The sequence below is a fragment of the Acinonyx jubatus genome, chromosome A3 (genome assembly GCF_027475565.1).
Source record: "Acinonyx jubatus isolate Ajub_Pintada_27869175 chromosome A3, VMU_Ajub_asm_v1.0, whole genome shotgun sequence".
Lineage (NCBI taxonomy): Eukaryota > Metazoa > Chordata > Mammalia > Carnivora > Felidae > Acinonyx > Acinonyx jubatus.
The window spans coordinates 59,251,520-59,268,613 of record NC_069388.1 but is presented as its reverse complement, the minus strand read 5'-3'; the positions used below and the strand labels follow the sequence as shown (position 1 = coordinate 59,268,613).

General features: G+C 36.5%; 1 protein-coding gene across 1 annotated transcript in view; it reads left to right on the top strand.

Annotated features, from left to right (window-relative positions):
• Positions 1-17,094, top strand: part of EIF5B (eukaryotic translation initiation factor 5B) — a 92,685-nt gene that overhangs the window by 69,670 nt on the left and 5,921 nt on the right. The window contains 7 exon segments of the mRNA XM_015065142.3: positions 12,712-12,843; positions 13,261-13,443; positions 13,579-13,740; positions 15,119-15,250; positions 16,471-16,602; positions 16,710-16,786; positions 16,903-17,067. Of these exon segments, the coding sequence (XP_014920628.2) occupies positions 12,712-12,843; positions 13,261-13,443; positions 13,579-13,740; positions 15,119-15,250; positions 16,471-16,602; positions 16,710-16,786; positions 16,903-17,067 (983 nt within the window).

Here is a 17,094-nt window from a genome sequence, read left to right as displayed (position 1 = left end):
ACTTGTTATTTTGCATTTATCCATGTTGCATATACCATTAGTGGTTCCTTTTCATTGGTGAGTAATATTTCATCATCTGAATGATACCACACTTCATCCAACTTACAAATTGAAGAATATTTGCATTGATTCCACTTCTAGCTTATTAAGGAAGCAGCTATGAACATTTCCACAGGTCTTTGGGTTGACATTTCTTTTGGGTAACTATTTAAAAAGAGAACTGCTGGGTCAAGTGGTATTTATATGTTTCACTTAATTAGAAAGTGACATTTTCCCAAAGAGATCATACCACTTTATATTTTAGGATTTCAGTTCTGCAAATTCTTACCAACATTTGTTCTACCTACAGCTGTTGTAGTAAGTGTGTAATGCTAAATTATTATGGTTTCATTTGCATTTCTGTCATGACTAATGGCATCAAGAATCTTTTCATGTATTTATTTGTCATCTCTCTCTTTGTGAAGTAACTATTTTAAAATCTTGGTTCATTTTTTATTAGATTGTTGTCTTGCGGAATTTTTAGAGTTCTTTATTGTTGATATAAGTCTTTTGTCAGTTATGCGTATTGCCGGTATGTTCTTGTAGTCTAGGACTTGGTTTTTCATTTTCGTGATGATGTGTTTTGAAAAGCAAAAGTTTCTAATTTTGGTGAAGTCTGATGTGTGGGAATTCTTTATAATTTGTGTTTCTTATGTTCTCTGTAAGTAATCTTTAACCACCCCAAGTTTATGAAGAAAATTTTTAAGTGTTTCTAGATAGTTAACATTTAGGTCTGTGATTATTTTTAGTTAATTTTTGTATATAGTATAATTTAAGGATCAGGGTACACTTTTTTCTACGAGTATCCAGTTCAAAACCTTTTGTTGGAAAGATTATATTTTCTTTTTTGATTTCTTTTTATAATGATGTATAGTTGACACAAGGTTACATTAGTTTCAGGTGTACAACATAGTGATTATTATATTCTACATTGTTTTGCTGTGCTGACAAATGTAGCTACTGTCACTGTATATTCTACTATTATAGTAGCATCAACTATATTCCTATGCTGTATCGTTCATTCTTGTGATTTATACATTCTATAACTGGAGTCCTATACCTCTTACTCCCCTTTACCCATTTTACCCATGCCTCTCCACCTCCAGCCTCTGACAATCACATTGTTATGTTTATGGGTCTGTTTCTACTTTTTGGTTGTTTGCTTGTTTTTTTTTTTCTTCTTCTTCTTCTTCTTTTTAGATTACACATATAAGAAATCATATGGTATTTGTCTTTCTCTGTTAGGCTTATTTCACTTAGCATAATATCCTCTGGGTCTGTCCACGTTGTAAATGGCAAGATGTCATTCATTTTTATAGCTGAGTAATACTCCATTGTGTGTAGTGTGTGTGTGTGTGTGTGTGTGTGTGTGTGTGTGTATGTACATGTACATACCACATCTTTATCCATTTAACTGTCATTGAACACTTAGGTTGCTTCCATATCTCAGATATTGTAAATACTGCAGCAAACATGGGGTGCCTCTGTGTTTTTATATTAGGGTTTTCATTTTCTTTGAGTAAACACCCAGTAGTGGAATTGCTGGATTATAATGGTATTTATATTTTTAATTTTTTGAGGAAACTGTATACTGTTTTCCACATTGGTTGCTCCAATTTACATTGCCACCAACAGTGTAGGAGGACTCCCTTTTCTACACATCCTCACTGACACTAGTTATTTATTGTCTTTTTGATACTAGCCATTCTAACTCTGTAATAAGGTGATATCTCATTGTGGTTTTGTTTGTGTTTCCCTGATGATTAATGATGGTGAGCATCTTTTCAGGTGTCTCTTGACCATCTGGATGTCTTATGGATGGAAAAATGTTTATTTAGGTTTTCTACCCTTTTTTAAATTTGGATCATATGTGTTTGGGGGTATAGCATGGTAGATGGTCTTTATGTTTGATGTTAACTCTATTGGCTATATCATTTGCAAATACCTTCTCTCATTCCATAGGTTGCCTTTCTGTTTGTTGAAATTTTCCCTCACTGTACAAAAGGTTTTCATTTTGGTGTAGTCTCAATAGCTTATTTTTATTTTTGTTTCCCTTGTCTTTGGAGACATAGAAAAATGCTGCTACAGCTGATGTCAGGGAAATTACTGCCTTTGTTCTCTTCTAGCTTTGTGGTTTTAGGTCTTACCTTTAGGTCTTTAATACATTTTAAGTTTATTTTTGTGTATGGTGTTAGAAAGTGGTCCAGTTTTATTGTTTTATAGCTGTCCAGTTTTCCTAGCATCATTTGTTGAAGAGACTACTTTTCCCCATTGTATATTCCTTTCTCCTTTGTAACAGATTGACCCTAAAGCATTGGTTTATTTCAGAGTTCTATTCTGTTCCAATGATCTATGTGTCTGTTTTTGTGCCACTACCATTCTGTTTTCATTACTTTAGTGTTGTACTATAGCTTGAAATCTGGGATTGTGTTATTTCCAGCTTTGTTATTTTTTCTCAAGATTGCTTTGGCTGTTTAGAGTCTTTTGTGATTCTGTACAGATTTTAGGATTATTTGTTAAAGTTCTGTGAAAAATGCTTTTGGTATTTTGATTGGGACTGCATTGAATCTGTAGGTTGCTTTGGGTAGGATGGACGTTTTAACAGTATTCTTCCAGTCCATGAGTGTGGTCTTTCTTTGTATTTGTTTGTGTCATTTTCCATTTCTTATATCAGTGTCTTTGAGTTTTCAGAGTACAGATTTTTCACAGTTTTGGTTAAATTTGTTCCTAGGTATTTTATTCTTTCTGGTACAACTGTAAATGGAATGGTTTTCTAAACTTGCCTTTCTCCTACTTCATTATTAGTGTATAGAAATGCAAGAGATTTTTGCATATTAATTTTGTATCCTCCAACTTTATTGAATTAATGTAGTTTAATAAATTTTTGGTGGAGTCTTTAGGGGTTTCTGTATGTATTATCCTGTCATGTACTGATAGTGACACTTTTACCTCTTCCTAACCAATTTGGATGCCTTTTGTTGTCTGATTGCTACTGCTGGGACTTCCCATGCTATGTTGAATAAAAGTGGCAAAAGCAGACATTCTTGCCCTGTTCCTGATCTAAGAAGAAAAGTTCTGTTTTTCACCACTGAATATGATGTTAGCTGAAGGTTTGTCATATATGGCCTTCATTATGTTGCAGTATGTTCCCTCTAAACCCACTTTGTTGAGTTTTTATCATGAATGGATATTGGCTTTTGTCAGATGCCTTTTCTGAATCTGTTGAGATGATCTTACGATTTTTGTCCTTCATTTTGTTAATGTGGTGTATCAGCTTGATTGATTTGTGGATATTGAACCATCTTTGCATCCCTAGAATACATCCCACTTGGTTGTGGTGAATGATCCTTTTCAGTGTATTGTTGAATTCAACTTGCTCATATTTTGAGGATTTTTTCATCTGTGTTCATTAGACATTGGCATGCAGTTTTCTTTTTTTGTAATGTCTTTGTCTGGTTTTGGAATTGGGGTAATCCTAGCATCATAGAATGTATTTGGAAATTTTCCTTCCTCTTCTATTTTCTGAAATAGTTTGAGCAGAATAGCTATTAACCGTTTTTTAAATGTTAGGTAGAATTCACCTTTGAAGCCATTTGGTTTCAGAAGTCCTAGACTTTTGTTTATTGGGACTGTTTTCATTATTGGTTCAATTTTGTTACTAGTAATTGGTCTGTTTAGATTTTCTGTTTCCTCCTGATTCTGTCTTAGAAGATTGTATGTTTTCCATTATTATTTCTTCTAAGTTGTCAAAGTTGTTGGCATATAATTTTTTTGTAATAAACTCATAGTCTTTTGTATTTCTGTGGTGTCAGTTACTTCTCTTTAATTTCTGATTTTGAGTCTTCTTTTTTCTCAGTGAGTCTAACTAAAGGTTTATTAATTTTGTTTTTCGTTTCAAAAAATGAGCTGTTGGTTTCATTGACTTTTCCTGTTTTTTTTAATAGTCTCTTTCATTCACTTCTTCTCTGATGTTTATTATTTCCTTCCTTCTACTAACTTGGGGCTTTTTTTGTTTTTGTTTTTCCATTTTTAGGTATAAGGTTAGATTGTTTACTTGAGGTTTTTCTACTTCTTCTTTTTTTGAAATTTATTGTCAAATTGGTCTCCATACAACATCCAGTGCTCATCCCAAAAGGTGCCCTCCTCAGTACCCATCAGAGATTTTTCTGCTTCTTGAGATATGCCTGTATTGCTATGAATTTTCCTCTTAGAACTGCTTCACTGTTATCACAAAGATATTGGACTGTTGTGTTTTTGTTTTCATTTGTCTCAAGATATTTTTTTTTAATTAAAAGAAAAGTTTTTGAATGTTATTTTTGAGAGAGAGACAGAGCACAAGCTGGGGAGGGGCAGAGAGAGGGGGAGGGAGACACAGAATCTGAAATAGGCTCTAGGCAGGGCTCGAACTCTGAACCAGCAAGATCATGACCTGAGCCAAAGTTGGGCAGTGAACCATCTGAGCCACGCAGGTGCCCCTTGTCAAGTTATTTTTAAAATTTCCTCTTTGATGTCTTCATTGACCTACTGGTTGTTTAATACCATGTTGTTTAGCTTCCACATGTTTGTTTGTTTTCAGTTTTTTTTTCTTTTTTCTAGAAAAATGTAATTGATTTATATTTTTATACTGTTGTGATTCTAAAAGATTGATATTATTTCAGTCTTCTTAAGTTTATTGAAACTTATTTTGTGGCCTAACATGATCTTTCTTGAAGAATGTTCCATGTGCACTTGAAAAGAATGTATTCTTTTGTTTATGTATGGCATGTACTGTACATGTCCGTTAAGTCCATTTAGTCAAATGTGTCATTCAGAGATACTGTTTCTTTATTGATTTGTACCTGGATGATCTGTCCATTCAGGTAAGTGGGGTATTAAAGCCCCCTACTGTTCTTGTATTACTTGCAGTTTCTCCTTTTACATCTGTTAATAATTGCTTTATTTATTTATTTAGGTGCATAAATATTTACAATTGTGGTATCTTCTTGTTGGATTGATTTCTTCATTATTCTGTAGTGTCCTTCTTTGTCTCTTGTACTAGTCTTTGCTTTAAAGTCTCTTGTCTGATATTAGCATTGCTGCCCTGGCTATTGTTTTCTTTCTACTTTCATGTACGTGGAATAGCTTTTTCCATCCCTTTTCTTTTACTCTGTATATGTTCAGGGCTAAAGTGTAGGCAGCAAATGGTTCTATTTTCTTTCTTTCTTTCTTTTTTTTTTTTTTTTTTTAAGCTTATTTATATATTTTGAGAGATAGAGCAAGCACTCCACAGGCAGGGGAGGGGCAGAGAGAAGGAGAGACAGAATCCTAAGCAGGCTCTGTGCCATCAGCACAGAGCCCCATGTGGGGCTTGAACTCAATGAACTGTGGGATCATGATGACCTGAGCCAAGATCAAGAGTTTGAACACTTAACTGACTGAGCCATGTAGGTGCCCCAAATGGTTCTGTTTTCTTAACCATTCTGTCACCCTATGTTTTTTGATTGGAACATGCAGACCATTTACCTTTAAAGTAATTATTGATAAGGATGTACTTATTGCCATTTTTCAATTGTTCTCTGGTTGTTTTTGTAATTCTCTCTTCCTTTCTTCTCTTGCTCTCTTTTTTTGTGATTAATGATTTTCTTTAGTGTCATGATTGGATTTTTTTGGTGTGTCTATTAATGGTTTTGTGGTTATCATGAAGTTCATGTATATAACATCCCAAGTATATAGCAGTCTGTTAATGGTCACTTATGTTTGAGCATCGTCTAGAAGAACTTCATTTTTATTTACCTCCTCTACATATTAAATATATATTGTTATATTTTGCATCTTTTTTATTTTGTCAGGCTTCTTTCCTTTCATAATTTTGTTCTCTCATGGCCTTTTCTTTTCCATTTACAGAAGTCTCCTTGACATTTCTTATAAGGCTGTTGTAGTGGCAAAGAACTCCTTTTTGTTTGGGAAACTCTTTAGCTGTCCTTCATTTCTGAATGATAATCTTGCTGGGTAGTGTTCTTGATTGTGGTTCTTTTCTACTCCTTTCTGGCCAGCAAATTTCTGCTGAAGTATCAGCTGATTGCCTTGTGAGGCTTCATCTCCTTTGGAGCTTTCTGTGCCTCCTGAATCTGAATGTGTTTCCTCTCCAGGGGTAGGGACGTTTTTCAGCTGTTACTTCTTAGGATAAGTTCTCTGCCCCTTTCTTTTAAGTCTTCTCCTTATCAGGCCTTTATAACATGAATGTTTGTTTGCTTGATGTTACCCTGTTATCCAACAGATCCCTTACTCTATAATTATTTTTAAATTCTTTTTTCCCCCCTTTGGTGCTTTCCATTCCCCTGCTTTCCAAATCACTGATCCATTCTTCTCATCCTCAGATCTATCGAATCCCTTTAATGTGTTTTTCGTCTGCTATTCTTAAACTCTGATTCCTTCTTTTTTATATTTTATATGTCTTTTTTGAAGTTCTGCCTGACTTCATTCATGGTTCTCTCCAGTCCAGTAAGCATCTTCATTACTATTACTTTGAACTCTTGATCAGGCATACTGCTGATCTCCATTTCATTTAATTCTTTTTCTGAAGTTTTATCTTTTTCTTTGTTTGGAGTATATTCTTTTTGTCATTTTGATTTACTTCTTCTGTTTATTTCTATGGATTAGGTGGAACGGCTATTTTTCCTTAACTAGAGGGAATGATCTTGAGTGTGGGTTCCTGTGTAGAATGTGCTTGGTGAGTTGGGGTGGCTATCTGGACTGTGGTGTTTATGGACTGTGGATCCTAGCATTCTCCATGCTAGGGCCACCCTGGTGTGATAGTCAGAAGTGAAGTGGGTTCAAACCAGGTGTTCCTGGGGCTCTTCACCCAGAGGGCAGCACAGCTGGAGTTGAAATGGGTGGAAGCCAGGGGGTCCCAGGGCTCTCTTTATGGAGGGCACCCTAGCATCACAGCTAGAGCTGAAGTGGGTGTAACCGAGGGGATTCTGCGGCTCTCCTTGCAGAGAACACTGACAGGATAGCTGAAACTGAGTGGACACAGGCTGGGGCAGTACTGTGGCACTCTGCATTGAATGCACTCTGAGTACAGCTGAATCTGAAGTGGATGCGAGCTAGGGCTCCTGGGGCTCTCCACGCAGGGATGCCCTGGTAGGGTGACTAAAGCCAAGGCAGGTATGGGCAAGGATTGTCCTGCGTCACTGCACACAGGGGTGTCCTGGCAGGGCGGCTAGAACCAAGGTGGGTACAGACTGGGGGTGCCTTGGGCACTCCATGAAGGAGATTCCCTGGCGAGTTGTCTGGAGTATAAGCTGGTATGGGTTGGGAGGTTCTAATATGCTCTAAGCCAGGGGAGTCCTGGCAAGTTGTCTGGAGCTGCAGTGGTGTGGGCCTGAGTGTTCTAGGGTGCTTTGTGTTTGTGTCACTTTGACGGACAGCTGCAGCTGTAGTGAGGCATGTAGTGAGGCTGGCTAGGCATGTCCTGGTATGCTGCACCGCACAGGAGCCATCTTGATGGAATGGCTTGGGTCGGGTGTGGGCTAGGGACTCAGGGCTGACTGAGGTGTTAGGCCATCTAGAATGCCTGGACCTTGCTCCTGTCCACGCTGCCAGGGTGGAGGCACTTGACAGTTCCTCTTGACCTGGAGAGAGTTTCAGCAGTTCCCCTGCTGTTAGGCAGGGTTCTGGAGCTGGTTCCTTTATATTCTAGATGTCTTCGCAAACCACAGCTTTTTTTCTGCACCCCAGGGCAGATGAATCTACTCACAGTCCTTCAGTACTATCCTTCCACACAGAAGTTTGCAGTGTTGATGGGGGTCCTCTTTGTTTCTGTGTCTCTGTCTCTCTTGCCATTCTCTACATGGTCTTTGTTGTACAGAAGCTGTTAGCTCTCCGTTCTTCTTCAGGATGAATTGTTCTGTAAATAGGTGTAGTTTTAGTGTGTCCCTGGAGGTGGTGAGGTCAGTGTCTCCCTATATATTGCCATCTTGAACGAGCAGTTCTGCACTGAATTACTTTTGAATCTTTGTTGACTACTAATTGACCATGTACATATGTCCCTTTTTGGTATTTATCTTCTCTTCCATTGACCTGTATATCTATCCTTATGCCACTACTACCCTGTTTTGGTTATTATAATTTATAGTAATGTCTTGAAAGCAGGTATTGATAATTTTAACTTTTTGTTTCTCATAATTGTTCTGGTTATTTTAGGGTTCTTGAATTTTCATATGAAGTTCAGAATCTGCTTAGTTTTTACAAAAGGACTTTTGGAATTTTGTTTGGGATTGTATTTAATTTGTAGGTAAATTCTGTGAGAGTTGACATTTTATCAAAATTGAGTCTTCTGATAAGTGAACATGACATCTCTATATTTATTTACTTAGTTTTTTATTTCTTCTTGGTGATATTTTGTACCTTTATTGTCCATGTGTTGGACATATTTTTCTAAATTTATCCATAGTATTTTCATGGTTTTGATGCTGTTGTGAATAACATAAAATATAACATATGTGAATAAAAATAAAAAATAACATATGTGAATAACATAAAAAATATTTAAAATTTTGGGGTTTGTAATTTATATAGGAATATAGTTGATTTTTATGTATTCATTTTTAAATCTTGTGATGTTACTAATTTCACTGATTAGGCCTAGAAGCTTCTTTTGTAGATCATGTGGGATTTTCCATCTACATGATTATGTTATCTGCAAATAAAGGGTTTGTTTTACTTTTTCCCTTCATGCGTGTGCTCTGTAAATTTTCTTCTTCCTGACTGCACTAACTAGACCTTCTGGAACAATGTTGAATAGAAGTAATGACAGACTTCTTGCTTTCTGCCCTACCTTAGGGGGAAATACTTGATCTTTCACCATTACGTGTGATGTCAGCAGTAGGTTGCTTAAAGTGTTACTCTTGTTTAAGTCATGAGATGTTAAAATTTGTCAGATGGCTTATTCTGCTTCTCTTAAGATATTCATGTGGCTTTTCCTCTTTATTCTGTAACATGAGTTACTGTTGATATTTTGAGGAGACTTTACTAACATTTTATTATGAAGACTTTTTTTTTTTTTTATAGAGCCATTTAAGATTTCATAGCAGTGTTGACAGGAAGGTAGAGATTTCCCACATACACGTATGCATAGCCTCCCAATATCAGCACCCTCCCTCCCACACCAGAGTGGTACATTTGTTGTAATTGATGAACTTACACTGACACATCATTATCACCCAAAGTCTATAGTTTAGGGTTCATTCTTGGTGTTGTACATTCTGTGGGTTTGGACAGATGTATAATGACATGTATCCAACATTTTGGTATCATGTTATTTTTACTGCTTTAAAAATCCTTTCCACTTTGCCTGTTTCTTACCCCATCTCTCAGTCCCTGGCAAAAAGATCCCTGATCTTTGTACTGTCTGCATAGTTTTGCCTTCTCTGGAGTGTCATAGGTGGAATCATATAGGATTTTACAGTAAGCTTTTTCAGATTGCCTTCTTTCACTTAAAAATAAGAATTAAAGTTTCCTCCACGTATTGTCATGGCTTGGTAGCTCATTTTTTAGTTGTTGTTTTTTTTTTTTTAATTTTTTTTAACGTTTATTTATTTTTGAGACAGAGAGAGACAGAGCATGAACGGGGAGGGTCAGAGAGAGAGGGAGACACAGAATGTGAAACAGGCTCCAGGCTCTGAGCAGTCAGCACAGAGCCCGACGCGGGGCTCGAACTCACGAACTGCGAGATCGTGACCTGAGCCGAAGTCGGACGCTTAACCGACTGAGCCACCCAGGCGCCCCTCATTTTTTAGTTTTAAGATCATTTATTTTGCTTAATAATTCATTCCGTTGTCTGGATACACTACTGTTTATTCATTACCCATTGAAGGACATCTTAGTTGCTTTCAGGTTTTGCAGTTAGGAATAAAAGCTGCCATGAACCTCTTTGTGCAGGTTTGTGTGTAAGCATGTTTTCTGGTTCTCTGGGTGAATATCAAAGAGTGTGATGGTGGATTGTTATGGTAAGAGTTTTTAAGTTTTGGAACAAACTGCCCAAGTGGCTGTAACGGTTTGCGATCCTGCCAGCAGTGAATGACAGTTGCTACATCTTTACCAACATTTGATGTTGAGTTTTGGATTTTAGTCATTCTAGTAGGTATGTAGTGGTATCTCGTTGTTTTAATTTGTGTTTCCATAAGATGTGGAACATCTTTTCATATGCTTATTTGCCATCTCTGAGTTGTCAAATTCTTTGGCCCATTGTTAAATTGGATTCTTTATATTCTTATTTTTGAGTTTTAAGAGTTCTTTCTGTATTTTGGATATAGGTTCTTTATCAGATGGGTCTTCGGCAAATGTTTTCTCCCAGTCTGGCTTCTTGTTTGATTCCCTAGACTCACTTTCACAGAAACTTATCATTTTAACGAAGTTTAGCTTATCATATTCTTTCTTTCATGGATTATGCCTTTGGTTGTGGTGTCTAAATAGTCCTCACCACAGCCAAGGGCATCACATTTTCTCCCGTTTTATCTTCCAGGAGTTTTAGAGTTTTATGTATTACATTTTGGTCTGTGATTATTCTGAGTTAATTTTTGTGAAGAGTGGAAGGCCTGTATTGTGTCTAAGTTGTTTTTTTTACATGTGCATGTTCAGTTGTTCACTATTTGTTGATTACTTTTGGATTTTTAAATGTTAAACCAGCCTTGCATTACTAGAATAAACCCCACTTACTTGGTCATGATGCATTATCTTTTTCATGTATTGCCTGATTTGATTTGATAAGTTTTTGTTGATGATTTTTGTGTCTGTATTCATGAATGACTTTGCTTTATAGTTTTGCTTTACTGTCTTTTGTCTGGTTTTGATATTAGCGTAATGTTGGCTTTGTAGGATGAGTTGAAAGGTATTTCCTCCTTTATTATCTGAAAGAGTTTGTATAGAAATGATAGAATTTTTTTAAATGTTTGATGGAATTCACTAGGAAGCCATATCTGCATAGAATCTCTTAAACAGGTACAGGTTATTTAGGTTTTTTATTTGTCTTTTATCAGTATAGAAATTTGTATTTCAGAGAACCAGCTCTTTATTCTATTGATATTCTCTATTGTTTTATTTTATATTTCATTGATTTCCAGTGTTGATTTTATCATTTGCTTCTTTCTTCTTTGATTTTCCTGTCCTCTTCCTTTCTAACTTCTTAAGGTGGAATCTTAGATTTTTGATTTCAGATATTTTTTCTTATCTAATAGAAATATTTGAGGGTAAGTTTAGTTACTGTTATAAGCACTGCTTACATATTTTATGCTTTTATTATTTAGATCAAATAATTTTCTGAATATGGAATTCCAGATTTAAAAAATATTTTTTTCCTTCATCATTATTGCTTTATGGCTTTTATCTCTAATAGTCCTTCGTTTCCTTGTATATAATATATCCTTTTCTGTGATTGTTTTTAAGAACTTTCCTTTTAAAGGTTCATTAGTGAGACTTTGTAATGATTTTCTTAGATCTGTGGATTTATAGTCTTCGTCTGTTTACAAAAATTAGGTTATTCAGAGGTTTTTCATGAGTGACTAAGGTTCTCTTTCATTCTTTTTTCTTTGTATGCTTCAGCTGGGAGTTTTTATTGCTATATCTTCAAGGCCTTCAGTCTTTTCTTTTGTAATATGTAATTTACTGTTAAGCTTATCTAGTAAATTTTTATTTCATATTATGTGTTTTTTAAAGCTCTTCATATTTTTTCTTTAAAGTCACATATTTTATAATAATTGTTTTAAGGATCTCGTATGCTAATTATATCAACTTTGTCATTTCTGGATCTGTTTCTACTTACTAATGTTTCTCCTTTGTAGCATTCAGATTGAGGAAGCTTCTTTATATTGTAACCCTAGACTTAGGAAATGGATTTTGCTCGTTTCTTTTTCCTACTAATTAGTTTTCCTGTCTATACCCATTCATCACAGTTATGAAAAGTGAAAGAAAGTACATGATTTATTTAACAGAGTAAATGTAATGTGAGCAATAAAACAATTAAAATGGACTGTTCTCTGAAATAGGATGCAATTATTACTATTTTTTTTTTGCTGTAATTTTCCTGGTGATGATATTTGCTATATTTCTTATTTTTATTTACTAAACAAAACCATTTTGGAATTCCAGCAACATATGCTAATAGTGCCAGGATAATTCTAGGATCTCATCTTTTGCAAACAAATGACAGCCTCTCATGAACTGGTTTGGAGGCTCATGGGCAGCTTGTTACCTCAGAAGTTTCTAGTTGAAGAAGGGCTGCAGTTAGGGGCACCTGGGTGGCTCAGTCAGTTAAGCATCTGACTTCAGCTCAGGTTATGATCTCGCAGTCTGTGAGTTTGAGCTCCATATTCGAGCTGTGTTGACAGCTCCGAGCCTGGAGCCTGCTTCAGATTCTGTGTCTCCCTCTCGCTTTCTGCCCCTCCTCCACTCATGTTCTCTCTCTCACAAAAATAAATAAACATTAAAAAAAATTTAAAAATGAAAATAAATTAAGGGACTGCAGTTTAAGCGGGTTGTATGGGCTTTTTGGTATAATAAAATATTTGAGTAATTCACACTCTTCTGAATATGTATAATATACACTAGGAGTTTTTAGGAACTTTAGGAACTTAATTAAGTTCCTTAGCATTCTGAATGTTTTCAAGATGTTTCTTATGAAAAATTTTTGTCCAGATTGATAGGTTGTATGATTGGAAAAAGAGCCCTGACTCTGATGTGGCTGCTACTTTAAAGAAGCAGAAAAAGAATACAAAAGATGAATTTGAGGAGCGAGCAAAGGCTATTATTGTAGAATTTGCACAGCAGGTAAGAAAACTTTCCCTTCTTAGTGAAGAGCCTATATTATAGAATATTTTTCCTTTTGTTATATTGTCCTTATAATAAAGTTAGCATTTTCACTAATACTGGTTCTGTTCCCCTGTCACTGGCAAGTAATGATCTCCATTCTTTTCCCTTATCCCTTTTTAAGTTAGAAAGCTGATATTTCAAAGATCTGTCTTTGTAAAGTCTGAATGTTTAAATTTTAAAAATAAAGTTGACTGGGAAAGCCACTGCTTTTCTGTGATACAACTAATACCTACAGGTTATACATGATCTGGAGTGTTTTTGAGGAGTTTCAGAAAGATGAGTAATTTGCTTATCTATTAGCTAGCCAGTCATGCTGTTTTGGATACTTCCTTCCAGTTTGGCCTTTTGGAATGATTTTGCTTTTCCTGTCTCTAGGGTTTGAATGCAGCTTTGTTTTATGAGAACAAGGATCCCCGTACTTTTGTGTCCTTGGTACCTACCTCTGCACATACTGGTGATGGCATGGGAAGTTTGATCTACCTTCTTGTCGAGTTAACTCAGACCATGTTGAGCAAGAGACTTGCACATTGTGAGGAGCTAAGAGCACAGGTTATGGAGGTAATGATCAGCTTTTCAGTTTATTTTCCCTTTTGTTTTTAACATGGAGGTCTTGGATGGGGATGTTTCCTACTCTTAGATTCAGTCAATATAGTGCAGCATATATTTCACTCCCTTTGCGATTATGTCTCTTAGGTTAAGGCTCTCCCAGGAATGGGCACCACCATAGATGTGATACTGATCAATGGGCGTTTGAAGGAAGGAGATACAATTATCGTTCCTGGAGTAGAAGGGCCCATTGTAACTCAGATTCGAGGCCTCCTATTACCTCCTCCTATGAAGGAATTACGGGTGAAGGTAAGCCTGGGTGGCAACTGTTGACACACGGGGATTTGTACATTGTGTATAAGTTCTGCTGAGGTCCCTTCTTGACTTCGAGAGTTGGTTGGCTTAATATGCTCTCGCTCCTTGTCTTATTTTGAATCCCGCATACAGGATCATCTGTCAGAGTGGAGATGTGTGCAAGTTTTTATTTACCACCTAAGCTTTCCATGAAAACTGAAGTGTATTATTTTGGTTCTACACTGCTAAGTAGTCTCTTACTAACATTTTTTATTATGAAATAAAACATTAATACACAAAATTCCATAAGCATAGAAGACAAGTTTAACCAATTTTTAGGAAGCAAACAGGTAAAGAATCAGAACATTGCTGATATCCCGGAAGCCTGTGTGCTTCTTACTGATGTTAGTCCCTTCCCTCTCCCCACCCCTCCCCCCCCAGTCCCCCACATTCCTAAAAGTTAACTGCTTCCATTTCCATGATAGTAATTAATATCCTTTTTAAACAATACGTGAGTGTGGGGTTCTCAAAAATCTGTATGGACTTTATATATGTGGAGTCCTTTTCCATTCCTTTGTATCTGGCTTCTTTTGGTCAAAAAATACTTTTAAGATTTATCCATGTTGTTGCCTATAGCTATTGTTGATTTTTGTTGTTGTGTAGTATTCTACTGAATGAATATATTATGGTTTATCTGTTCTTCTGTTGATGGAAAGTGTAGGTGATCTCCAGTTTTAAAACTTTTATTATTACCAGCAGTGTCATTCCTACGAATATTCTTGTATTATCTCTTGGTGTAGTTGTGCAAGTTTCTCCAGGGTGTATGCCTAGGAGTGAATTGCTGAGTCCTCACTTACACTTAGCTCCAGTTTTACTGGATAAGGCCATATTGTTGTCCACAGTAAGTCTAACAAGTTATACTTTCAACTGCAGTATATTAGAATTTTCATTAGGTCACATCTTGTCAGCTCTTTGATGCTGTCAGAGTTTAAAATTTTTTCCCGTCTGGTAGCTCATTGTTGTTTCATTTGGTACTTGCCTGATTGAAATATGGTTGGCTATTATTTTGTATGTTTATTAGCCATTTAAATTCACTCCTTTGTGAAATGTCCCTGTGTTCCAGCATTGTCTGTCTTTATTACAGAGTCATGGGATTTGTCTATGTAGTCAGGATACTAGTCTGTTAGTGGCTTGTATGTATTGTACCATCTTCTACTCTGTGACTTGTCTTTTTACCTTTTCTGTGGAATCTTAAGAAACAAATGTTTGTTTATTGCTTTTTATGTTTAAGAAAAATTTCCCTATCCCAGTGTCATGAAAATACTGTCTCTCACATCATCTTCTATTAACCACTTTCAAATAAATGTGGTAACAAATATTTTGATCTTTGTAGAACCAGTATGAAAAGCATAAAGAAGTAGAAGCAGCTCAGGGGGTAAAGATTCTTGGAAAAGACCTGGAGAAGACATTGGCTGGCTTACCCCTCCTGGTGGCTTATAAAGAAGATGAAATCCCGGTTCTTAAAGTAAATTACTTTTTTAAACCTCCAAAGCTATTTGAGTTCTGCTGGTGTGTCAGTAGGGCACATGCTGGTAATGATGAATGAAGTGGGCACCTTTGTCTTTGTGAAGCCTTACCTGGTGGCTCATAGCAAACAGTTGATGCTTTTAGATTACTTCAGTTTACACAGCCCTGTGAATGAACATTAATATTATATAGACTAGAATTTTAAGGTACACATTTTATTTAAATAAAAAATGAAACAAAAACTAGAAGCTATTCATGTTTTTTAAGATCAGAATATGCAGGGGTGCCTGGGTGGCTCAGTCAGTTGAGCATCCAGCTCTGGATTCCGGCTCAAGTCATGATCTTGCAGTTCACGAGTCTGAGCCCTGCGTTGGGCTCCACGCTGACAGTACAGAGCCTGCTTGGCACTTTCTCTCTATGCCCCTCCCACATGCTCTCTCAAAAATAAACAAACTTTAGATACCAGAATATGCAGACAGAACTCAAGATAATCTTGAAGTCATTTTAAAATTTGCCTATCTGTAGGAGCAGATGTCCACCGGAGTCTAGCATAGTTACAGAGTCAAACTTTGAGTTTATGTACTTGCTTGCCAGAGAGAAGATGGCACTGTTCCGAGCACACGGCTCATCTACTACACTGAGACCACTGTTATTCTTCAGGCAGCACCAGGTCACCACCATCAAGGAAGTGGCCACCTTAGAGCCAGTAAGAACAGGGCACGCATTCCTCTTTGGCCAGTACCAACTATGGCATGAACATAGCTGTTATAGTTATTTCTGGGGAGAATGTCTTCATCCCTAAAGGAGCAGTGACTGAGGAAAAGGGTGCTGAGGTTAGGGTATTTCAGTTAAGGCTTAAGGCAGTCAAGCAGACCCTTTAGGCTAGCGCAACACATGACATTTATGTAATGCTTTTTAACTTTGAAAAGATTCTCATTTCATTTAGCTCACCCATCTACCTTATTTGCCAAGTACAGCAGAGGTTAAATAGATTTCAACATTAGTAATCTAAAGACAGATGTATGGGACACATTGCAGATATGGGCCCTGAATCTCCTTCTCCATTCCAGTACAGGTTCTGCTATGCCTTACTTTTTCTTAGGCTTGCTTTCATGTTTTCAGGTAAATACTTAATTAAAAAGAGAAACACAGCCTTACTGTAAGCTGCTGATGATAGAGATATATTTACAACCTTGTCAAATCTAATTTCTTTTCAAGGATGAGTTGATCCATGAGTTGAAGCAGACGCTAAATGCTATCAAGTTGGAAGAAAAAGGAGTCTATGTCCAGGCCTCTACACTGGGATCTTTGGAAGCTCTACTTGAATTTCTGAAAACATCAGAAGTGCCCGTAAGTAATCCTACCTGACTCCACGGGAGTCCGTGGTAGTCATGGTTTGTAGTGCTGTTTCCTTTACCTGACACAGGCCATTAAGCTCAGAAACTCCCTTTCTACAGTATGCAGGAATTAACATTGGTCCAGTCCATAAAAAAGATGTCATGAAGGCCTCAGTGATGTTGGAACATGATCCTCAGTAAGTAATTTCTCTCCTGCTGTGAAGGCTTTAATATTACCTATTTTCTTCAACCTGTCCTACCTGACATATTCTGTGTTTAATTGAATGGTCTTTATTGTGTTTGAACCTTTCAGGTACGCAGTGATTTTGGCCTTTGATGTGAGAATTGAACGGGATGCACAAGAAATGGCTGATAGTTTAGGAGTTAGAATTTTTAGTGCAGAAATTATTTATCATTTATTTGATGCCTTTACGAAATATAGACAAGACTACAAGAAACAGAAACAAGAAGAATTTAAGTAAGTTCGTGATTTTACTTATTTTGG